This window comes from Xiphophorus hellerii, chromosome 7 (genome assembly GCF_003331165.1).
Source record: "Xiphophorus hellerii strain 12219 chromosome 7, Xiphophorus_hellerii-4.1, whole genome shotgun sequence".
Lineage (NCBI taxonomy): Eukaryota > Metazoa > Chordata > Actinopteri > Cyprinodontiformes > Poeciliidae > Xiphophorus > Xiphophorus hellerii.
In genome coordinates this window covers 8,238,481-8,264,112 of record NC_045678.1, presented here as the reverse complement: position 1 = coordinate 8,264,112, position 25,632 = coordinate 8,238,481, and the positions used below count along the sequence as shown (strand labels likewise).

Here is a 25,632-nt window from a genome sequence, read left to right as displayed (position 1 = left end):
GATTGTTCATTCGATGTTGCATGACTTTGTGTTTTTGTGTTTGCTATGATGTAAAGCACTTTGAAATGCCTTGCTGCTGAAATGTGCTATACAAATCAAATTTGATTGATTGATTGATTAAAAACTCCTGCTCTTTCTGACACTCCGCCTTCAGGAAGTCATCACAACATGGCTTCTCTCTTAACCTTTTAACAATGTTTCTATACCAGCGTTGCTCTGAGACGTAAGCTCAGCAGATGCTCAGTTCCACCAGGTGTTTGCTAATTGCTGCTGGCTAGTCTGAAGGAGCTGAGTAGAGGATTTGTAGTGGAAGGCTCCTCCGTGAGGTGGAAGCTCGGAAACTGCAGCTCAGAGGAAGAGCTTCTTCCTGGGAGGCGGCATTCGGTCGCCCCCAGGCGTTTTACACAGAAGATTGGTTGCCATAAGAGATTAAAATATTTCTCAAACGTGCATGAAAGAATCAAGGCAAGACCCCAAGTATGTTTTAGATGATTGAGAAACATTACAACATGATGTAAAGCTAAAAAAATGTGGATTTCCCGGAATACTGTCATACTGGAGTGGACCCATACGCATCACCTTCAGCTGGCTGTGGGAGCCTGAGAGCACAACTCAGCTGAAACAACTCCAAACACCAACTCCGCGCCGAGGCCGAATCCCATGACCCAAACATGCAGGGGCCCTTCTGCTGATTCCAAAGTTCTGACATTTCTCAGCGGGAAGAAGTCTGGAAAATGTCTGGGGGGAAAAAACAGAGGTGACCTCAGAATCAAGAAAGTCTTAGAAGTCGGGAACCTTCAAACCAGACGATTGGAGGACGGTTGGTCTTTTCCGCCACCCCATTACTCTACCCACCCCTCCCCCTTCATTCTGAAAGGGCAAGGCAATCAGAGGGAAATTTGTGCCCCATTTCATGGAACACTGCGATCCGACCGCGCCACACACGAGAGATCAGAAACAACACACACAGAAGTCAGGCTGGACTGTTTTCACTGGTCTGCACTGAAGAATGTTTTTCAGACCTCTCCCACAGCCTGTACAGTGGTCTGAGTTGCTCGTTTGCATGAATGAATGCGAGAAGAAAAGGTCTGCACACGCTTTGATGTAAGTCTGACTGCTGAAAACGAAGCATGCGGCAAAACGAGCAGCCGCTGCAGAGGCCGAGGAGCCTGACAGAAATCTGACGGCGGTCCCACCTAGGCGTGGGCACCGTGTTTTTCTGGCTGCAGGAGAATGACAAAGAGGGAGAGAATAAGGCTTTTGATCTCTTTTTTCACTCAACACGTGGAAAAATGGAGAAAGATAGGGAAAATATACGGCGAAGCACGCGTGAAGGCGGACGGACGCAGACGGATATGCGAGGAGCCAGACTGTAATGTGGTGTTTACATTCCACCTCCATGTTGCCGCCGTCGTATCTGCGCCAGGATTATCTGATGCACTGACAAAGACCTTTCTCCTCCCTCTCCCCATCGCCGCCGCTCACTCCGATGCGCTCGCAGCTCATCAACAAACAAATTGTGTTTACCTCTGTTGCTCTCATTGATAAAGCTATTGGAGCGAGAGCATTAGCCTCTCTACTTCATGTAGCTGTCAATGCTGGCTTAGATCAGGCTCGGTTTCTCACGAGGTTTTTATGCGGACTGCCCTCATATTAGACATCTTTTTAAATTAACTGTTTACCTTGTCTGAAGGTGACTTTACGCTTTATTTTATTTTCTTCTCTTCTGGGATCAGTGTTAAGCGCTTTCATTGATGCCTGCAGGTGTTTTTATCTCGATGTTGTGTTTAGACTCAAAAGTTTAAAAGTTGGTTTGAAATTATGACACTTTTTTATTCCCAGAAGTCATTGCTGACAGATTAACAGAGTTGGGTAGTAACTAGTTACATTTACTCAGTTACATTTACTAGAGTAGGTTTTTTTTTATTAAAAAATTACTCTTAGGAGTGTTTTTTTTTTAACTTTTTTTACTATGCTCTACTTTTTACTCTTACTTGAGTAAAATTTCTGGATTCTCTACTCACTGATTGAAAAACAAACATGTTTTGACAAAAATTATTATTATTATTTTTTAATGGAACTGATTTGGAAAAAAATATTCAGCTTGATTTTGTTATTTTCTGTTACATGAATTATTGTCATTTTGGTCCTTAAAATACCAAGGTTCTTATATTTTGGACGACCTGATAGTGTAATTTTAAAATATTAAATAATTGATCATTCGATCAGTTACTCAGTAATTGAGTAGACTTCTTACAAAATACTTTTTTACTCTTACTTGAGTACTTCCTTTATGTTTACTTCATTAAAACTATGTTGAAGTAGTGCTACTCTTACTAGAGTCCATTTTTTGGGTACTCTGCCAAAAAAAGATTGGTAAATCCAGTTCATTTTTCTTAAAAAGGCTAATAACTCTTTGCTGAAGTTCCAAATCAGAAGACTCAAATCAAATAGAAACTTTCTTGCAGTGAACTTCACGTACTTACAAGCAATGAAAAAGTTGTTTGGAGTGCAAGAAACATTCAAATTCTCAGGTCAATCCAAAGGCAACGCTGTTCTGGGCAATGAGCCATTGTCGAAACCTGCCACTCCCTATCACCGATCCGAAAGCCCACCAGTAAAAAAAAGAAAGAAAAAAAATCTAATGTCACTTTCACATCTAATACGTTTGCTCCGCGGCGGTGTGAAAACACTTCTAGGACCCAGCCAAGGGACGACGACTCAGTCTGGATCAAACTGAATCATTACTTTGTTCTTTGTTGATCAACCGTTTGGAGCTGATCCACCGATGACAGCAAAGCGACAAGAGAATACAGTCTGAGAAAGATGAAAGGAAGGATGAACAGCGCTGACACGCTGGAAGAGGAGGCGGCTGAAATTTTCATGTGAAACGTCTGAGCTGTCGATGTAAAAGATTTAGGCAGAAGGGTCGGAGAGATTGTAAGATATTTATGGAGAAAGGTGATAAAAAGTGACACGTTGAGAGTCGAGCAGTGTTTTGAATAAACGAGGACCATCTGTAAATGGAGACCACAGATGGATGTAAACAGTCTAAGCACATTTACCTTGGGAAACTTTATTTGAAACATATCCTTTCTGGTTCGCCATGCCCTTATCTGCTGGGATTCGTTCAGTCGTCTGCTCAACAAGCAGGTAGTTGGCAGGTTTTGTCCTCTGTGAGGAAACTCAACTTTTACTTTGTCATTCTGTCCAGAACAAGTGAAATTTTATATTTCACTTGTTGAGGCACAAAAAGAATCAGTCTGCCACAGGACTCTGTTATCCGTTCATCAAATCAGACATTTTGTACCCATTTTGACAACCTCAGTACTTGGGTAGACTTTTTTTTACCAAATACTGTTTTTACTCTTGCTTGAGTAATTTCTTGGTTGGCTACTTTTTACTTTTACTTGATTAAAAATATGGTGAAGTTGTGCTACTTTTACTTGAGTACAAGTGAAAGTACTACTGAAATATTTAAAGGTTTACAATATTTAGTTATACTAGGATAGTATACTACTACAGTAGGATATACATCATACTATAGTTAATAGTATATGATGGACAATTATATATATATACTGTATATACATTTGGGTCACAGATTTTCCTTGAATGCCTTAAAACAGTGGTGTCAAACTCATTTTGGTTTTGGGCCAAATCAAGATCATGAATGCTCTTAAAGGGCCAGTTGTGCCAGAATGTATTGATAAAACCTGATCACAAACTGTTAAAATATCAATGAATTCTTAAAATTAAATATTGCTGAAATTTGGCTCACGGGCCTCGAGTTTGACACATGTGCCTTAAATATAGAGGTAAGTGTGTCCGCTTTTGTCTGCACAACTGGAATATTTGAGGGCTGGCAGAGCGGGTCACATGGCCAAAGCAGTCTCTCCTTCAGTGTCAGCGTTACTGTAAAGCATAAAAAACACGGTTTTCATAAGCCACTTAAATAAAATCAGTTTCATTTTTATAAATAAATAAAAATGGCATCACGAATCAGAGGTGCAACTGGAATGAAGCCACAGGCAGAACAGCAAAAGCAAGTTGTTGGGATTTGAGTTTTGTATGAGCATCAGAACTTCACTAAACGCAGCTAAATGTTAAACTTTTCCATCGACCTGCAGTCTGGCACCAGAAGTCTCTCTCCCACACCGTTTTGCTCCATGTCCTCCTATTTTTTACGACCTCCTTGCCTTTTTTTTTTTCTCTGACAATGCTGGTACTCAGACAGGAGCACCATCCATGGCCTCTTACCCAACAAGAGTTCTGTACCGGGAATGATGAAACTCCTCTTCAACTTTCAACAAAACTTCAATCCTTTGATGGTGTAAGGCTGTCACATAACCTCCTATCTGGAAGCGTATGCAGCAAAAAAAGACAAAATAAATGTAAAAAATACGCAGTTTTAGGTTCTGGTGCAGAAACATACAAAGATTTGATTGGGCGAGTTGAAGAAGCCACCTTATTGCTTTAGACAATAATAAGACATGAGATATATAATGCAATTTATACAAAGGTAAAACAACATTTAGAGCAATTCTGCAACTCTGTGCTCATAAGTAATTATATTTGCAAGAGACAAATCAGTAGTCTATCTCTTGTTAGCGATGTCCATTGTGTTAAAGATAGCACAATCCAGCGAAATAGGGCCCATCTTCTGCTACATTCAAGTGCTTTGAAATAGAAAAAAGAAGAAGAAGGTGAGAGACTATAAGACTACACTGAAGTTTGCCCATCAAAAGTTGCCATCGTTCCATTATTTTTCCTCTGACAGAAACAGAATTGCTCGGAGCTCACATATGGCAGAAGTGCCTCCTCGCACTGAGAGAAAAAAATAATGAACAAGAGAAACAGATGATAGAAAACAGAGCTCTTACTTCAGCTTTCCTTTCCAACTCCCACCCATCAAACACTCCAGCTATTCTGTCCTTCCGCTGTTTTTCCGCCACTCTCCCACTTCTCTGTTTTTTATCCCCCTCACCTCCGCCGCCGCCGCTCGCACACGCCTCCCACCACCTTCCTCCCCGCCGCTCTGATTGCGGCAGAGATCAGGCTGACCCCCACATCAGAGAGAGAGAGAGAGAGGGAGAAGCTCTGTCTGTGGATGCCGCTTGGACAGTGCATGTGGGTGGATTGCAATCAGGCCCACCTCCGGCAATAATACCAGCACTATATCCCACTAAAAAAAAAAAAGGCAGAGTGAGGAATTGTAGGAAAAAAGAAACAAAAGAGGAGAGGAAAGGTGGAGAAGACGGACGCTGAACTCTATGAATATGCAGGAGGAGTGTCTGATGTTGACAGTCAGTACATATACGGTCCCACAGTGGGGTGTCTGGGTAGGTGACGGCGTACTGTGTGTGTTTAGTGTTTGTAGCAACAATTGTTGTATTAGACTTATGACAAATAATTTATTCATACGTCTTCATTCAGTTGTTCATGGTATGTTTTCTGCTGACATAATACTGCTTCGAAAACAAAGCAAGAGTTCCTCCATATAAAAATATTAATAATAGAGTCGGATACACACAATCTCAGGCTCAATTGGAAGAAAGCGGTTTTCCAAGTGAAAAACGTTATTGTTGCAACGGTGTAACATATTTTTATTGTTTTCGTCGCTTATTCGCTACATTTTCTGTCATGTGAGAAGAACCTGTTTTTGTGCCACTCTTCCTAAAAATGCATCCTTTTTGGCACAACTTTGGATTTTTATGTATTTATTTGTCTGTTGTATTTAATTATATTCAGCTTCCCACCAGCTCTAATAAGCAGAGTTTTTATGATGCTGCTTGGTCAAAAATGTTCTCTGACAAACCTCTGCCGCCTGCACAGGTCGTATAATCTCACATAAGAGATTATATTGTACAGAAGTGGTCTGAATTTACTAACAAAGCGACTTCTAAAGGCAAGTGGCTGCACTAAATTGTATTTTGGTGAACCACAGTAAAATGGGGTAGGAAGCTGGCACCAGTCTGCAGATATTTGTGAAACATTATGTAACCATGGATTGACGGTTTTGTGATCCGTGTTGGCCTATAGCATACAGAGCCGATAAAATACATTAAAGTTTGTGGTTGTAACTGGAGGAATTACTGCTATAGTATATCTGTCAGGCTCAACTCTTTGCAGCTCCAAATAAACTAAGCCAGAAAGAAGCTCCAGAAGCCAAAAATATCAGAGGCCTGACCTACATGTAACCAAGCACAGCAATATGAAGACGTGCACACTGTTGGAAACCAGCTCTGCCAAAGTGTCAAAAATTGATCCGCCGAGGTTCCGAATCGAAACGGGATTTTTTCCCATGTCAATTGATTCTTTATGCTGAACTCACGACTATTAAATCCTTAGCAATAATGACTATGGATTCCTGGATTAGCTGCTCGTTTGTTTTGGTTCATTTTCTCTTCTGACCGGTAATGCTCTCTAAAGGAACTGAATACAGTTGCATAAATGCTAACGCATTAACCCCTCGACCATTTTATACAATTAGATAATGTAAGAAGAGTCCTCTGAAAATGGAAGGAGATTGGGTACTGAACACTGTGGAAACTATTGTGTTTGGCACAGAGACTCACCAAATAAAAAAAATAAATAAATAAAATCCATGCTGGAGCACAGAGAGAGCTTGTCACCTGTCTCGCTCATATTCTCTCCCTCCTCTCGTTTGTCCCTCTCCTCTCAGCTCTGAAGCCTGTGTGATTTTTCTCCCTTGTCCTCCCGGTCAGTGCTTGTCATTCCTTTCTCACCTGTTATCTTCTCTGTCTTTCATTCTCTGTCTGCTGCCCACCTTTCTTTCTTTCTTTTTTTTTTATCCCTGCTGCTTCTCCCCGCCATCTTCCCTCCCCTTCCTCTCTTTTTTTTTTCCTCCGCTGATTGCCTACGCATTCATTCTTCTACGCCTGCCTGCTCACTAATGGCAGTGGCAGGTGTTCTCCCAGGTGCCTGAACAGAATGGTCTGGGCTGAGCCTTTAAAAGCCCTGGCATCAGCACCTCGGAATAACACCCAGCCCCTCCTACCCCCTCTTTTTACTCACCGTACCCTGCAGAATTGACCATCTTCAAAACTCTTTTGTCGCCGGAAAACTGCACAACACGCCGCTGTCGTCCTCCGCACTGAAAGACGCCAATAAATACCCCGAGAGAACCGCTCATTTCTTCGTCCCGGCTTGATTCAGGTGCGAGAAAGAGCCATCTGTTCCCGTCGCCAAATAACACGCAAACAATGTAAAAGTCCGCAACAATGAGCGCGCTCTTTAATGGGCCCACGCTAAAAGGAAACGTGACACAGCAGTGTGCGGTTACAGGCCAGAAGCGTGGCCTACTTAACAGATGAATTTGTGGTCGGACCACCCTCTCTGTCCCGTTTGCTTTTCCATCCATCAGCAGGTAAAGTCTGAGCAGCATCGGTGCGACTTTCACTGGCACATAATGGGCAACCTCCATTTCAACGTAAAGACAATGATGCTTAAAGTCCCACAGGGATGGCTCTAATTCTACAACACATACTTTAAAAAAATATATACATTTAACTTAACCCGTCCGTACTGTACATACAGTACTTCTAGTCAATATAATTTATAAGTGTACAAATTTACAAAAGTACGTTTAATACTATGTGGATTTATGCCAGTGTTGGTTAAAATGTCCGTCATTGTTTTCATCAATGACCATTTTTTACCCCAAATGAAGACAAGGAAAAAACAAAATAAAAACTTGTACTGAACTCAGAAGACGGCATTTAATTATTATTTTTTTGATATATAAATTATATTGAGCAGTGCTTTTACTTTACAGCTCTATATCATAAGGGAATAGTATGAGCAGCAACATAATGTAGGTCTTGGTATGAAGCTCTTTTGATAAATCTGCTGTTGCTGTGTTTGACACTACAGAAGCAGCAGTTTTCTGTTGACAACCAGGGTGTTAGGTTGACCTTTGACCTTCTAAACCCTTAAAACCTGTCGATTTCTGCATGTTGCGTTTACATGAAGCATTGAGAAAGTATTTTAAATGTGTATATGAATAGTTTTGTGTGTTTTCCCGCTGTTTTGAAAACTGACATTGTCGTGGACAGAAAAAAATGTGACAAAAATGATGATCAGTTCTGCTGGGAAGGCGTGGCAAGATGGAGAAGTAGCCAATGAGATGTAATCTTTGGCTACAAATCCCATGCGGTTTCTATTTAGTGAATAACGCTAAACTGAATAAAACCGCTTATAGTAATCATTATGATTGTGCCAAATATCAGAGAAATAAAAGTTTATTTGGTTCTGCAAATTGCAAAACAGTTTTTTTCACTCCATGCTAAGGTAGATATTGATAGACGCAAAAGGAAATGTCTTAGAAATATCTGCCGCTAAAAGATTCCTTTCTGTCATGTAATAGCCGACCAAGTTTAATGTAAATTTAGTTGCTACTAATATTTGGTTGACTAAAAGCAAAATGATAAGAAAAGATGATTAAATTGTGATTGAAACTAAGTTGCATTTCAGTTCCCCGACTATGACTAAAACTAAACTAAACTGCTCTCAGAAGTGACATTGATAAATTGCTCTTTGTGTGGCAGAGTTTGGGGTTCTCTGTCGTTTATATTTACAAATTGACATCAACTACATCCTCTTATGATCATATGAAAAAGTAACAGACTAAAAAACAAACGTAACTGGCTAACCCAAGACTGGTAACGATGCTAAGGTCAGCCTGTGCTTGTCAGTGTAAAACTTAAATGCTATTTAACTTTTTTTTTATGAATCTGGACTGTAGTTGATTGCACACACAATGTTAAATGTTAAATAAATATCCCTTAAACCAGACCTGCATAATTCTACAATGAAGACATGTTTAAAACAATTTGAGGTTTATGAAACTTTTACTTATGCAAACACAACAGTGACTCTGTGACACTTAGGACAATTTCATAAAGAGAGGCATAAAAAAAAAACACCCACTGCACCTGAAAATCTGAACTACATTTTAGGGATTGGTGAAACCTTATTTATAAAAACCGAAATAACTGTGGATTGTTATTTTTCCCAGAAAATATTGCTAAAATCTGATCTTGTATAAACACATTATTAAAACAGGTCACAGAGTAATTGACCTGTACAAATAAAGGAGAAATAGCACAGGTCAACATTACCAAATATTTAGAAATACAAAAAAGAAAAGATTATCATGTAAGTGTCTTAGTGTGGCACCTGGATAGTTTATGGTGAATACATTAAGGGAGGTGGCCAACAAACAAATCCAATTTGCACCCTCTGCAACAGAAAGAAAATCCCTTGGGAAAGAGTCATACGCAGTCATAAAACTGAAATATTTTGAATCACAACAAGCAAGAGGAATCATATTTCACACTTCTGTCGGTGCAAAAATACCAGCTGGTCGTTGCTGCCGACCAGAAAACCATCCAGTAATCGAGGTCAAAGGTCCCAACCTGTAACTCTGGAAAGGATAAACTAATTTCAGTGTTCATTGGCGCGTTTACGGTGTTGTGGAGAGTCTGGGCAGGTCTCTCTTTGGATATTAAGGTACCAAATATTTCACTGAAACTCAAACACTAAAACACTTTAGGATAAGGACAGCCGTTACAGTGTACGTCACAACAACTCCACATTTTTCTGACATTATTGCTCTGCTCCAAGTGGAAATACAACAGAGCTGATTTACTTTGAGCTCTCTGTATAGCGAGAGATCTTAGAGTCATTATTTATTGTGATTAAGGTAATCTGTTGTTTAGCTCAGATTGTGCAGGTTTCAACACTCTGTTTTGATCTAAAAAGTATTTTAATGATAATGGATCAAATCATGATTACCACCTTTTGTACTGACCCGTCTCAGGTTGTTTGGGAGAGGCACCTTGTAGCATCTGATTAAACAGAAAAGTAGATTTTGAGCCTTAGCTTAGTATCTCCCATGTTACGGTTGTGTGATTTCAGAAATATTCACAAAAATCTATAAAATCCAAAGTCATTCAAACAAAATATCTGAACTCAAAGTGGTTTTATGAATTCAAAAATTACATAGTGAAAAAAGGAAAGCTCTAGATTGTACGTTCAGAAACCTTAGCAGTTTCCGTGTGTAACCGAGTACAGAAAACATTATAAAGACACAAAACTGGTTAAGACAAATTTATACGGTGGTATTAAATTAATTATTTGAGGAACAAAAGTGTAATAATCAGTCAGCTTCTTCATGAGCTCTATGTCTAACATTTACATTGACAAATTGACATCAAGTACATCATCTTATGATCATGCGAACAGCATACACCTTTCCTGATGACAATTACAAAAAACACTCTGAATGCAACAGTCCATTTACTATAACCTATTATTTCAACAACATCCTGCGGGCAGCCAGGTCATAATTAATTGCTTTTGATTGTGGAGAAGAGACAAAGCCTTGTGTTTTATTGAAGCACAAAGGACAGGGATTATATTGGGATGCTGCCCTCCTCTGTCCTTTTGGACAGCTTGGTGTACTGGCAAAGGAGCTCAGGGGTACAGACCCTCATCTCTGCTTCACCGGGCGGTTTGTATAATGTTCCCATTGATTTTTAGCCTTGGCATCACAAAATGACAACTCTGCTCTCGTCAGGACGACGAAGGATCGATCTCATTTAGATCTCAGATCGTAAAACGCTGCAGATGTGCGTGTGTGTGTGTGTGTGTAAAGGAGAAGGGTACAGAAACATAGTGCTGTTTTTGCAGATGTGTGCGCGCATACGTCCTACGTCTCATAAGAAGAGCGAGGTTGGCAGATGACTTCGTTTAAGGACAAGATAAAGAGACGAGTCTAAGGGAACGACACGAGCAGAGAGAAAACAAATGAAAACCCTCTTAAGTCAACATCCCTCCTCAGAAAGCAGACAGGCAGGACGTGCAGACAAAGGGTGCATTGATATTGGGAGTGACACATGGGTGGCAGCTGTACACACCATGTCATTCAGCAGTGGCTGCTGTGAAAGGAGACTTTGTCAGACAGGTCGGGCCTGGTGATGGGCCCTCGTCTCTTATGGAAATGCTGCGCAAAGTAACGCGAACCGTAGTTTATACCACAGAACAATGAGGGGGTTATCTCAGAGCAATAAAATTAATTCAGTTTCTGTTTGTTACATTTTCACACCCCAAGAACTCTTCGCCACACCGCAACCACAAACTTTAGTGAATTTTATAGATTTTAAGAGATAGAACGAGGTAAATTATTACAGAATAGCAAAAAAAGATACAAGTGAGATATAGATCACTGTTCACTGGAAAGAGTGTGGCACAGCTGAAAACCTGCCAAGACCACGGATGTTCACTTAAATCGTCAGGCAGACCGAGGAGAGCGACATTCAGAAAAAGCAACCAAGAATCCGACGGAGGAACTGAGGAGGTGCAGGGAATAGGTGGGAGAATTTGACAACAGGAACACAAGCAGTTGCACTCTCCGTAAGTCTCGCCTGGGAAGAGCGCCAAAAATAAAGCCGCCGTTGAAAGAAAGCCAATAGGAGTCCCGGTTCCAGTTTGTTACCACTCATGTAAGAGGGGACGGCAAACAAGAGGAAGAAGGTTCTCGTGCTGAGACGAGACAAAAATCAAACATTCAGACAGGCTTTGTGTGAAGGCGCACAAACACTCCACCTCCACCCCGAACAAAGACCACAGTGGCAGCAGAGACAGATGAGGAGATAAAGCTAAACACAGAGCAATCCTAACCAAAATGGTTTAGATTGACACATTGTCAAGATCTGAACCAGATGTATAAATCATAATTCAATTCTTAAGTGGCTACTCAATTAAAATATATACCAAATTTGAAAAGACTTGAGTGATTAAACAAAGCAAAATAGGCAAAAATCTCAGACTCCAGTATTCAAAAGCTGGTAGAAATAAACCCAATAATACCAGCAGCTGTATTTGTGGTGAAAGGGGGTTCTGTGTAGTTTCAGATTTTTATTTTTTATTTTTTAATTAGACATACGTAATTTTATTTCCAATGTACAGTTTTGTGTTGGTCAATGACATTGAATGCCAGTGACATTAAATTCTTTAGGTGTATGATGCCCAACGTGAACAAACTCAACCTTTTCGCACCACATTGTGATGGTAGTATTTGGTGTATTGTAATATTTGGTCCACCTAAGCTGCTGCTAAAAAGCTTGAATACCTAACAACCGTATGAAAAAGGCTTTGATTGGTGAAGTGATGTGAAACCACAAATTCTGAAGCAATTAAAAGAGTTAGCGCGGCGCCATCAGCAGGTCGTAGTGCTGCAAGCTGTGTCAAACAAAGCTGCATGAATAGGGCAACAAAAATATTTAGTCTGAATAATCAGAATCAGATGATTATTCATGTTGTCTGTTGAAATAAAATCTTTATTCACTTTGATAGCAAATTATCAAGTTGAACTTTTTTAAAGTGCTGAGGATGAGCTGCAAACATGGATAAAAGTTTTTCATTTTAAAAAATAAAATGGATTTATATTTACACTTTCTTAGGCAAAGTCTTAGACTGTTTCTGATTACGTAACCACAGTTGTATTTTTTGTTTTGTGTTCTTATTTTACAAAATGAGTAGAAATTGAACAGGAACTCGTCATTTTCAGAGGAATAGTAATTATTCCTCTGTCCACAAGATCATCTAAAAAAACTAGATACATGCCGGGAAAAATCCCAAACCCTACATCAGAAGTAGCATCTTTTTAATATTTAAAATTTTCTAAATATCTTCATGTTTGACGTCAAACTTTAAGCAAACTAAAGCTTAAAGCACGTTTAGTCAAGAGATTGAATCGGCTGTAAAGGAAAGTGATGTAATTGCATTACGGGATTGCCAACTGTAGCGGCTTTTAACGCAGGGAGTTAAATTACAACAGCAGTGTTTAGGCTGATCCTATTATATTCTCTGGCATGGAAAAGGAAATAAGCCTGCAGCATTAGGAAGATCTTCAGTCACACAGTGCCGTGGTGTCAGACACATTTACTGGCGCCCCTGTTAAAGAGGTGGAAAAAAGTCTTAAAATAAGCCGATCTTTTATGCAGTAGCAAAAACCCCATCATGGGGGTTCGTTGAGTTCAGAAATCCAGAGTTTAAAAATGAATGTTTTCACACGGCTGGAGCATGAGGAATGATCTCTGACCGTTACTCTTTACATACTTTCTCTGGACTGTTAATAACTCTTGATGCTTGACTTCAGCTCAGCCCACAGGTTTTCTGTAGGACTTGGATCTGGTTATGATTCATTTTATGTCCGGTGATTCATTTCGTGTTGATCTGGACATACGTCATAAATTATTATCCTCTTGAAAGAACCAGTGCTGATTTGTTTTCCATTTTCTGTCAGAAGTTCAATTTAAAAAAATTCCCAGTTCTTCAAAGAGTCACTGCTGCCATGTATTCCAAGATGGTTTCCAGTGAAACAGGCCCACAGCATGACAGGTCCTTAACCATACTTATCTTTGGATATCAGCTGGGGTTTGTCCACATCCTTTACAAACAAGTATGGTTTGTTGAATAGTTCAATTTTATTTTTAGCTTATTGAAGGCCACAGGTTGACTTAAAGCTTTAGAAAACTCTAAACGTTAATATTTGTGATGGTAGGACACAAAAAGCTATTTCTTTCCCAAACAACTGGTTGACGTAGAGATAACATGGTTGCTATGGTGACGTATAACCTAACCCTCCTGCTCACTGTGCAGGAATCAGTTTGAAGGGTTTTTTTTTTTTTTACACATCTTGACCAGGGGTGGCAATAAATATGAGATTGTATAATTTCCACATTATGTAATATAAAGCATCTTCCATCTAATGGGAAAACTACAAATTTCAAGCTGACATAAATCACAAAAATGGCTTTCATATTAACACACATGCAACCATTTTGCATCCTTCAAACCGAGGTCCAGCAGAAAGTCTGTAATTTTGATAATCTTTTTCCTTTTTTCAAAGAAGGAAGTGAATCTCTGCAATTTGAGAACACTAATTTTAGTGATGCTGATGTTAAGGTTAGAACAAAATTGATATCTCCGTGTTGAGAAAATCCAGCTATTATACACTTATTCTAGAACTATATTATTTTCAGTAAACGCAGCTAGCAGATGGCTCTCTTCTTCAAACACGCTGGAGCTTCGCACGGCGGAGTTTTTAACAGGAGATACGATCAAATATGCTGGAAACAAAAAGCAAGCAGAAGGTTTATTGAGTACTTTGCCATAAACAGACGTTAACTGAACAATAGAAAATCAGCTTCAGAAGTCAAATTTACACAAACGAAAATAATCGCATGCACACAGTTCATAGTGATGGTCTCCCTTCGGAGGTAAAACAACACACCTCTACATTTCCCTAAAGGTAAAGGGCTTGCTGTGGTTTGAAATGTGTTGTCACCAGTCACAAGCCGACTTTATTTCAGTACAAAACTTCAGCAATAAGTGCAAAATGTCAGCAAGATTGCTCGGGAAAGTTCGGCAAACTAGAAAGAAGACATCCGAATTCATTTAGAGAATGAAACCCTGCACTACTGCACAGCGATTCTCTTCCCACGGTGGCAGAGGTATTTTGGTCTAAATCACACAGACTCATGGAGAAACCCGGGGCTTGTCATTTTTAATGTATGGTGCAACAGTAAAGCAACCTTGGGACACTGCTAACTATACCAAAGCTTTTTCCTGCTGAGTGCCAGTGTTACCAGAAGCCTTTCACAGAATGTGCAAAATCATCCGCGAAGCTCTGCTGCTTAATTAAACCCTCTCCGCAACATGCTACATAAAAAAAGCTAAAAATAAGCACATTAACAGCTCTGCATCGTTTTTCCAGATGATTGAAGCTATTAGCAAAAAAAAGATGCATGTCGAATTCTGGCTTCTTCGTAGCCCGAGTGGCGAATATTTTTATTTTTTCCTTCCTTGGTGAGCATTGAACAATAAGATTTTTTGGCTCTTCACACAAAGTGAAGCAATTAAATCTCAAATTCTCAGGATGTGAGAAGAGTGGTAGGGAAATAACTCGAGGAATCTCCAACTGTCTACTAACTCATCTTGAACATTCGTGTCTTTACAGCAGAATTTTGCATGTTCCACATTTCGGGTCACATCTATCGGCGTTTTGAAAAGGTAGCGGGAGGACGTGCCATACGTTTTATGCAAATCGACGTTTAAATTTGCTTAGAGTGACATCAGCAGCAGGAAAATGACATCTAAGGGGAAAAAATGAACATCTCTGGAGAGATGCAAAGTGGCCAAAAAAACACAAATTCATTTTTTTTGTGACAATTTCCTTTTCAAAAGGTAAACATGCGTTTTGAAAAGGAAGTATATTTACTCACGTGAAAATGTTTACATTTATCACGATGTATTCTAACTGCAGTAGGTCATATAAGTAAAATATGCTTTGCATGGAGTTATGACATGCAGATGTTCTTACTGTTGCTGGACAGTAAGAGAAAACAAAAGTAAAGATTATAAAATAAATCTTCTGTACAATATCAGACCATCTCAGATCAGCTGTCTGCATGGTGGTGGACGGGTGATGCTCTGGGGTTGCTATGCAGTTTAGGAACTGGTTAAAGTATTTTAGAGTTAAATGAGTCAAAAGTACATCATCACCTGGAGAATGAGCCTCAAAAGAGAAATGGACAATGGCCCAATCAAAGTCCAGACCTGAGTCTGATCAGAAAACTGTGGTTGGAAAATGGACTGAACTTCTGTAGCGCTTTACACTAGAGTCACAACATTTATACACCGATACGGATTTGCCATCGACATGTTGTAGGAGAAAGCTGGAATCGAACCTACAAATTTCCGATCACAAGACGACTACCCACATATCCACAGTCGCCTTCAAAGATCTTTGCACCAAAAAATACCTTGAAAGCTTCAGTGGAGTGAGGGACTGTAAAGAAAGGTAGTAAATAATCCTCAGGAATGATTTGAGAGGCAAAGAGAGTCACATAAAGAAATGCATATGGCTGAATTATCTACTGGATTTTCCACTGCAAGTGGGTGAAGGCGACTTTTTCTTTTTTTTTTTTCCTTGACTGATACCAGCTGATGAAGGTGAGATGGAACCCAGCTGCTTTGTTCCTCCCAAAGTGTGTTTCATTAACTAAAACGTTTTCACGGTGCCAGAAAATGTGCTTCATTAAAAATAAATCAAAGTAGTAATGCATCGTCTGTGTTTGGAGGGTTTAAAAACCAATTTGATAACTTTTTCTGCTCGACGTCACAACAAACTGTTCCCACGACATAAAAACCAACATGACGTATTGTTGAGATGACGTAAAACATATTTTATGGGTATATAGAGAAACATAGACGGGCTGGAACACCATCTGTTTCATATTCAGACATGGACTAAATCTTGAGTTTATAGTTCATGCTTTTTCTGTATTACAAATAACTCATTAGCAAATATTATAGCTACAGTTGAAGTCAAAATGCCTAATATTCTGATATAAATGACTGTATTACAGCCACATTCTCTATGCGATGTTTCCTCCAGTTACAATTCATGCCTTTGGTACAAGAGCTAAAATGTAGCATGCTAAATGATGCTGCTCAAGAGGCACTTTTAAGCAAAGAGTAGAATTGTGCCTGTTTTAGGCATAAGCAGCAAGTGTGAAATAACAGCCCTGAAGTAAAAAAGAAAAAAAGAAATCCCATTAAACAAAGCTCTTTTGCTTGAAAACACACATTTGAACTGAATATTTTTAGCAGAAGGGCTCCAAATGACTGCAGGCTGTAAACGTCACACGTTGTCATTTCCAAACATGCCTTTTGTAGACAGAGAGCCGAACAGAAAACTAACAGAGGTTGTTCAGGAAGCAGGAAAAGAGGCACTCTGTCGCAATCGTCTCCATTCTCCTAATATTTCAACCTAAATGTACCAAACTGGACATTTCTCATCGAATCAAACCGTCTCAAGACGCACCGTGTTGTTGCTGTGAAATAAGTGTAAGATTTCAGCGTGTGTCGAGGATATGGAGATGCACGTCTTGAGTTTGACACCCTGTTGATTCATCTTTGCCGTTTTTATTTTGAAGCATAAAAGGAAAATTACGATTGAGTTGGCCTTTTGTGTTGAAAAGCTGGCTAATAAGATTTACGAGTTACAATACATGATAAGAAGCGTATTAAACAAGCTGTCAATGCTTAATTCGTTTGCCAAGCAGCATTTTGGATAGTCTAAATGCCAGTGCAAAGATATCATGAATTGCTAGCAGTTAGCCGCTAGCAATGCAAAAGTTGCTAGTGGCTACTTTTGCCTCCAGCAAAAGTAGCTAATTTAGAGCTATCGGTTGCTGCTAAACTAAAGCCCTTTTTAAATGAGTCAGGATGAAATCCGTATTATTACTATTTTTTCTCTTTTTATCAACTTATTCTATTATGTTATTTTTTCAGCACGGCACTTTGGTGCGGTTTTAAACCTGTTTTTAAAAGGGCTATATACATAAATTTGACACTGACATTCGTAATAAAAAGCGGATAATTCTGTATATTTCACGTACTAATTAATTTGGGTATTCTACTGGTGAAAACACACAAAAAACAGAAGGTCTTCATCAGCTTTTGGCATTAGGACCACTATAGACTGAGAGAAGCATAAAAATAACAATTCAACCAAGATATTTTCACGAATAAATCAAACGTGAAGGACTTATTTTCTTTTATTTGAAACACAAATAAAACAATTATTTATTTATTTTTATTTGTACCTGAGGTACAGATGTGGACAGACTTTTATTTCTCCCATCCTGTTCTCTTGAACCCGGCATTGTGAGCTAGATATACAGTACAGACCAAAAGTTTGGACACACTTTCTCATTGAATTCAATGAGAAAGTGTGTCCAAACTTTTGGTCTGTACTCAATACAGACCAAAAGTTTGGACACACAGTTGTGTCCAAACTTTTGGTCTGTACTTTATATCATCACAGCCTGACTACAAATCACAGACATTCATATCTACTGTAAAATCAAACCCACAGTGTACGAATAAGCAAAAGAAAGCCACAGACAGTGACGTCGGCCCACTTTTCTCAGTAACAGTAATCTAACGCGTTGCTGTTTTATATCCAGTAGTCAGACTACAGTTACTTATCAAAATCATTGTGCGTTACTATTTTCTTTTGGAATTTAATTTTATTTCCTCTACGCGTCTTGTCGAGTGATCGCCGTTTTTATGCGACAGTATCAGCAGCCACAGAAACGTAAACAATGGAGGGAAGAGGGAGACGCGCATTTTGTTGGTAGAAAAACAGGAACTATTTTGAGTTTCTGTCGCCAAGTCCGATTATTATAAGCGGCTCTGGGCTTTTTTTTTTTTTAAAAGTTGCTAGCAAATTTAATGAGTCGCGGGTTGAGCTTTTTGGGCTCGTTTTTGAACGTGAAGTTGCTCAATTGGGCTTGGAAATAAGCAGACAGAAACCCCAGAATGTGTCTGACCTCCAATTAGTTTGAGTCAGGCTCTTCCTGTCCGTCATTTCCCGGATGATCCGTCCCGCTGTGTCTTTGTTAATGTCAAGTTAATATATTACCTGTCAATTACGTCGAGCTATCCAGAACATTGGAAACATCGAGACTAGTATGAACAGCGCAATAAATGTGAAAACAGCCACAAATGAACGAGTCCGTACAGTTGTGCAACTAAACGCCATTATTATTATTAATATTAAGATAAGTGTCACAAATCTGTGCAGCAGCCTTCTGAACTGTGGAGCCGCAGGAGGAGCGCTGTGCGCTGCACTCTGACAACAAACGCAGGGCCGTAACGCAGAACCTGGAGGCTGGGGGGGTTAAAATACTTCTTAGATTTTTCCAGGCAATAGTGGACACACAAAAACATGCACAAATTACTAACGTTTCCTTTTTTTTTGTACTATAACCACTAAAAAAATCTCCCCTTCAGTTCAACCTTATAAGTGGAGACACATTGTTGATGTTACCTTTATAAAATAGCTTACAATTAAGTATTGGCAAAGATCAATGTAATTTCCACAGCGTTGCTGTTAGCAGCTGCTGACAGTAACTAAAAAAGTTACTTTTAATGTAACTTAGTTACTTTCCAAATCAAGTAGTCAGTAATCTAACTGAGTTACTTTTTCAAGGAGTAATCAGTAATCTGATTAAATTTACTTTTTCAAAGTAACTATGCCATCACTGGGCACAGATAAAAGAAACAAAACAAACAAACCTACCTGTATTAGAGAGAGGTTACGGAGATCCAGTCTGAAAAGGTAGTTTCTGGAAAGAAAAAGAAAAGTATGAGTGATTTTTCCTTTGAGTGAAGAAGCTGCATTACTGCTCAGTAAATTATTGTTTTCAGTTCAATGGAAGTCTGCGGTATTACACATTCATGAAATATCCGTATCACTTCGACATGAATGACTGTAACAAGACCAAACCAGGCACAAAGCTTAGCTCATATCCTTTCATCAGAACATGCACAAACACACACACACACACACACACAACCGCAGAATGACGCATTTCTCTCAAACTCCTTCCTCCTGCCAAAATCTAAAGCTTAACTTGGTCCAGGGGGGCTGCAGCAGAGCAAGTTAGAGGCGTCATTATCCGAAAACCGCGCTGGATGAGTGAGTCAGAAAGGGTATCAGTTTCTCAGTAATGTGCTCTGTAGGGTGAGAAGCTGAGTGGATTTACAGTTTCTTACCTGGCACCCACAATAAGCTCATCCCTAGTCAGGTCGAGGGTGAGCTGCGAGTAGTCTCTCACGCCGGGGTGGGAGAACGCGGAGATCCACGGGCTGAGCGCTAAGGAAGAGAGAGACGGAGGAGTTAGCAGGGGCTGAAGAACCGGGAAAAATAATCCTGTGAAATATGACGAAGAAGAAGAACAGTTCAGATTTCTACTTAGCAAAACGAAACTCTTGGTTTTGAACAAGACGGTCACTTTTGGTACTTATTTGATGTGCAAGTGGAGGTGTAAGGTCATATCATGGGTGACGGGTTAGAAGAAAATAAACAACTACGGCGAATACAACGTATCCATATCCTCCTTTTCTTAATTTTGGATTTTAATTTATAGACAAAAAAATGGTATAAAAATATGATCTGTTTGTGTTCAGACTCAACCCAAAGAACCAGATGTCCTCTGCCAGTTGCTCACTTGTAAAGATTGACATTTCCAGCCATTTGTCCTTATAAAGAAGCTGAAGCACAGTCAGACTGGATGGAGAACTCGTGAGAACACTGAATTCAGGTATGGACTTTGACTAGGCCACTCTAACACCTAAATATGCTTTCATATTAATCAGTCCGCTGAAGTTCTGACAGTATATTTTAGGGTTGGAAAATAACTTTCAGTCTCAATCCCGAGTATTTCGTTCCCTCTAAGAGGATTTCGTAATATTTCCATTATTGTCCTGTATTTAGCTCTGATTTGACAGTAACCATCAGCAGCACAACGCTGCCGCTAGTTTGACCACCCACACTCGTTGGGTTTTTATTACAGCCAGAAATTTAAGTTTTGTTCTCGTCCGACAAGAGCATCTTCTGACACATGTTTGCTGGGTTCCCAAAATAGCGTGTGCCAAACTACAAACATGTCCTTCGTTCAACAGCAGCTTTCTTCTTGACATTTTTCCAAATCCAGACTTGTGGATTTGGAAAGCTAACATCCCAACCTTACTGTACCATTTCTCCAGAGTTACCATTCCAGTACGAAAAATAAGTAAATAAAAACATTGACATTTGTTGCATGTCAAAAATGTTCACACAGTAATGATTTTGCCTGGTACTGTAAGTATTAGCTAGAGCCTTTTTTGCTCCCATGTTGTTACATTGTTTTCTATTGTCTCCTATGTAACAGAAAAGCCTTTTTTTATATATTTTTTTACACTAAACAAGCTGACTTTCTACAGACTAATCAGCGCGCTGACTGTTATTGAGCAGCAGGATGAGAGGAATAACCAGAGCAGAGAAAGCCTGCTCCAGACTCAGGGTGTTTCCTATAAAGGAGCACAAAGCCGCCTGGGCCACATCAGGCACAACGACCCTGATGCAAACAGACGTCCTTACAAACACAGCTCCGTATGGGGCGCCGAGCTCAATGCTCGGCGCTGTTTGAGTGTGGCATTTACAAATCTAAATTTTAAAGCGGCAAACCGGAGGGGCCGACCGGCGAGGCTTTTATTGTCACATCGAGTAATGCAGGACGGAGAACTTTCTCCTCCGTCTTTGTGGGGATCCTCTGTGCTCGTCTCTAAACGGATTTGACCGAGTCAGAGTTTGTGCAGCATGAAGGGATTTGCCATATCTCACGCCGGACAAACAATAAGAGCTGTAAAGCGAGGACAGAGGTTCCCTTTCACGGCTTAAACAGCTGTGGTAACCAGATTTGAGATCCTTTTCTTTTTCTTGTCCGCTGTGTTAAAACAGAGTTGAATAACAACTGGGAATAGAAACAAAAACTAGAAACATTTATTAAAAAAAAAAAAAGTGCAAATGTGCATTAAAAGGGGAAAAAAAAGTGTGGATTTCAAGGGAAGAAAAAACTGATATAAATAATGACAAATTACACATGTACCGTATAGAAACGGACAAACTGGTCGTTATTCTGACAAATTCATAATTTCTCTGTAAAAAAAAAAAAAAAAGGTCTTTGGTGAAACTTTTTGGCCTCCGTACCATTATTGATTCTTACTAAGCTTTTGAAACCTCGAATGTAACCAAACGCGACTCGTCTCGCAGAACTTCATGTGCCAAAGTTAAAAGGGAGGTGGATCTCAGGATTGATGGGGCCCATATGGCCCCCCATCATCTGGAAACGTAACCAGAGAGACGACTGACGACGCAACGGACCAGGATGCCGCTTGTCATTTAGGAGATGAAACACACACATATTTCATATCGGTGTGTTGGTGTGAGCAGACGAGCTGTCCAAGTCGTCTGCCAGATGTGGATTCAGTTTTCGCTGGACAGCTGTTGTGTTTATGCGTTTATAGCGGTGAGATGCAAGGAGGGCTGAGTGTGTGGAGATTTCTGATATAATCAATTTACAATTCAGAAAAGCAAGTGATTCCAAAACTGCATCAAAGCATACAGGAAGCTAATATTAGGCTAATGAGAGGGTCTTAGAAAAAATGCACAGACTGCACTGAAAAGTTGGGTGCATTAACCAATCAAATAAGCCCTGCGCTATATAATATATACATATTAGAAGTTTTTGTTTTTCACTTCTGAAAGAAGAATGTGACTTCTCTGCATTAGTCTGGGTGGGTGTATGTATACATTTGAGCTTGAATATTTAATTTTGTCTGAGATAAGAAAACTCCACATTAAATGTAAATTCCCATTAATTAATGCATCACAAGTAGTGTAATTTCAATTGATCAAGTACGGAGAGTATTAACGTGCTTTATTTTATATATATATATATATATATATATATATATAGAAAAGTCCTGAGCCGGATTGTATTGTGAAATCTGATGAAAAACAAACATCCGCAAACAACAGTAAATATGTTTGTTGCTGAACCCATGTGTCTATTTACTCAATAAATCAGCAGCAAAAGGGGTTTTTGAACTGACAATGTTGCTCATTTTGTTGATGTATTGTTTTCGATTAAAAGGTGATTAACTGCGATTAATTAATTACTGACCCGCCACTAATTATAAGTCGTTAAATCTCTATTTCTGATCAGATCATCCTGGACAAAAATAAAACGTTTAAATGAATAATGAAAAGCTGGAAAGCTATTACAACGATTTTGACGAGTGCATGTAAACTTCTGACCACAACCAGAACCAGAGCTACAATATTGATCTGAAAAGTCAGAGTCCATGACGGACAATCTCTTCAGCCGGAGGTTAAGCTGCAGCCCCTCCGGTCCTCTAAACCGAACCTGCTAGGAAATGTGCAGATAGACAAAAAACTTAAAAATAAAACAAGAGCAGTCAAATAATCTCGCAGCAATAGAAACCTCTCAGCAGGCCAAAAATAAAAAAAATGGATGAAAATCCCCCTCTTGTCTGCAACAAAACAAAGCTTACAAGCAGTAATACCGGCCTAAGTCGGTGCTGCTCAGCACTGACCACACAGGGAGCAAAACCTTTTGCTTGGGGGCTTTTTTTGTTGCCGTTATTTTCAAGCTACAAAAGACGGATAGAATCCCCTCCCGCAAAAAAACAGACTCACACTACCATATGTACGGCTAATAGCAAAACAACAGACGGCTCGTCGTTTCAACAGCAGCTCTAATCCGATCAAGAAGATAATAAAAGCGTCACAAGTCAGGTAGTAGAAGAATGCCAAGAGACAAAAGCCTTACAAAATTGATAACAGAATGCAAAATTCTTTTACAGATGCAGAAATCGTAAACAATTCATTATGTAATTGCTCAAAATGTGTGGCATGCCTTCTACTGCTCTCGTTATAAATATTTGGGCTAATACTGGCTCCCAAAGGTCCACCCTCTCACGTTGATGGATGTGTTATTTTGTCTGACCATCTCAGACGTGTAGGGTGGATGTGGAGGTTAGTGTGAGCAGGTGAGTGGGGCCAGAGCTGCAGGACTGTCTGATTTATAGCCGCAGAGGCCAAAGCTGGAGCGGGAAGGAGGCAACAGCCGGCACACTTTTGGGCACCTTTAGCCTCGTAGTCTTGGTAAACACACTCGCAGTGCATGTAAAGAATCCATCATGTTGGACAGAGAGGTAGCGCTGGCTTTCCACAAGGGAGAATAAACATGGTTCTGACGTAACGCATCGTGAAATTACAGAAAACTGTCTCGCATTAGCAGTCCGAAAGCCTAAATAGTCAAACCACTCACCGAACCTTCTTGCTTTAACATCAAAATGTCTGCAATTAGGCTTACTATTGATGGGCTTCAGGTTCTTTTCTCTTATTGTGGCGTTTTCTCACCTCCCGTTGCTTCCATATGCTCATAGATAACATAGCAGTCATGCAAACCGAGATATTGTTGCTGAACATGACACGCTGCAACCCACAATCCACCCACGCCTCGACATTATAGCGACAGTGCAAGTCATTTCTGCTCTGATATCGATGTATGCTCTCACAGATTAAGGCTGATGCCAGCTGTTGAGACACATGTGGGTCAGAGAGCCAAGTGTAAAGAGTCCACTGTTACTGTCTGTATGTTTCCATCCAAATTACATGTAGGTAATACGGAACTTTTAAAATGTTTAGAAGCCAGGGTATGTTATTGGTTGTTGACGCTATGTACGGCTGTAATAAACAGGAAGTAGAGGTTGGACACTACTTTACTCTGGAAAAGGTGTTGTTTTTAAGGACTGTGTTGCTCTTGTTCACGCTGTAGTTGTTCTGTCATGTCAGCCGGTATAAGCGATGTTACATGTTGTCCCGAGACGTAGAGAAGGAAACGCCAGTCTACTGATTGCAACATGGGAAAACGCCTGCTACATCACAACTTGTTTAGCAAATGTGTTTCCATCTCCCTTTGCATCAACTCTTCTTCGGCAAAGTCAAAGAAAACAAGAACAACAACAAAAAAAACACCTCAAGTCAAGCGAGCATAGAAGCTTTTCTGCCAAATGAAGGAAGTCATTTAAAATTTGGCCATTTCCAGCAGCCTTTCCTAATACTTGAAAACAAAATTTTGTCATGACGTGTTGCTTCAGAGTGGACCCAAATTCAGAGAGGCGGAGACAGCTTGGAGGTGAAGGATGTTTTAATTAAGAGAGAAAAAGATGAATTATGAGTTCAAAAGCAGTAAAATTGTCCATTCGTCTGGTTTGAGGTTTATGTCCAACTGAATGGAGCGTACTCCTCAAACACAAATAGACATGCATCACTGTAAACATATTTTCTTGTCCACTTACTGGAAACTTAATTGTTTCAAAATGTGCTCAGTTGCACAAACCACACACAGAACATTAAAAATTATTGACGAGCCACCCTTGATTCTTATTAATACACTTGAAAACTGACAATTTAAAGGATATAAATTCTAAATTTTTGCTGAGGTTCACGTGTCAAAGCAAAAGAAACAATAAATGAACATAAATAGCGATCACTGGGCTATGTTATTTTAGAAGCAGTAAAAATAATAGTATCTTGTGAAAATACTGTGATAATTTTGGACCACAGTTATCTACATATGCAATAAATTACTTTCAAATCCGATCCTTGCTTCACCGTGTTCAAGCTGTTTTTGTCAATGACTTAATTTCAATGTCCAAGCAAGCGTAAGTAAGCGACAAAACGTCTTTTCATGAAACCAGAAAAACCAGTGCATTTATCGCATTTGGCAAACCCTAAAAGCAAACTCCCCGCTGGAAAGCTAACCGAAGTTGATCTAATAGCATCAGGTGAGTGGGCTATATGGCAGCCCATCAAGACCAAATTTGGCCGACCCCCCTCCTCGTTAAATGCAAAATATATCCAGGAAAACATCCACAAGTTAAAACAAATGTCACTTTGGGAAATGTCAGACAGCTTAAAGTGACTTATTCTCCCTATATAATAAGGCCATTAAAACTGAGCAAGTGACACAAACAGTAAAAAAAAAAAAAAAAAAGCCTGTGTGGTGGAGAAATAGATAACAAGAAAATAATTTTCACAGAGGCGTAATGCACCTAGCCATGAAAAACAGAAGCTGTTAGTGTTCAGTTAGAGTTTAATGCGAAACATAAATCTCT

At 39.6% G+C, this 25,632-nt stretch overlaps 1 protein-coding gene across 2 annotated transcripts in view; it reads right to left on the bottom strand.

The window, feature by feature from the left end:
* sema5ba (sema domain, seven thrombospondin repeats (type 1 and type 1-like), transmembrane domain (TM) and short cytoplasmic domain, (semaphorin) 5Ba) overlaps nt 1-25,632 on the bottom strand; it is a 235,817-nt gene that overhangs the window by 99,939 nt on the left and 110,246 nt on the right. For both annotated transcript variants that reach the window (XM_032566937.1, XM_032566938.1), the window contains exons 4-5: nt 19,660-19,759; nt 19,184-19,229 (exon numbers count right to left, since the gene is read on the bottom strand). In XM_032566937.1, coding sequence (XP_032422828.1) covers nt 19,184-19,229; nt 19,660-19,759 — 146 coding nt within the window. The remainder of the gene's footprint in view (nt 1-19,183; nt 19,230-19,659; nt 19,760-25,632) is intronic.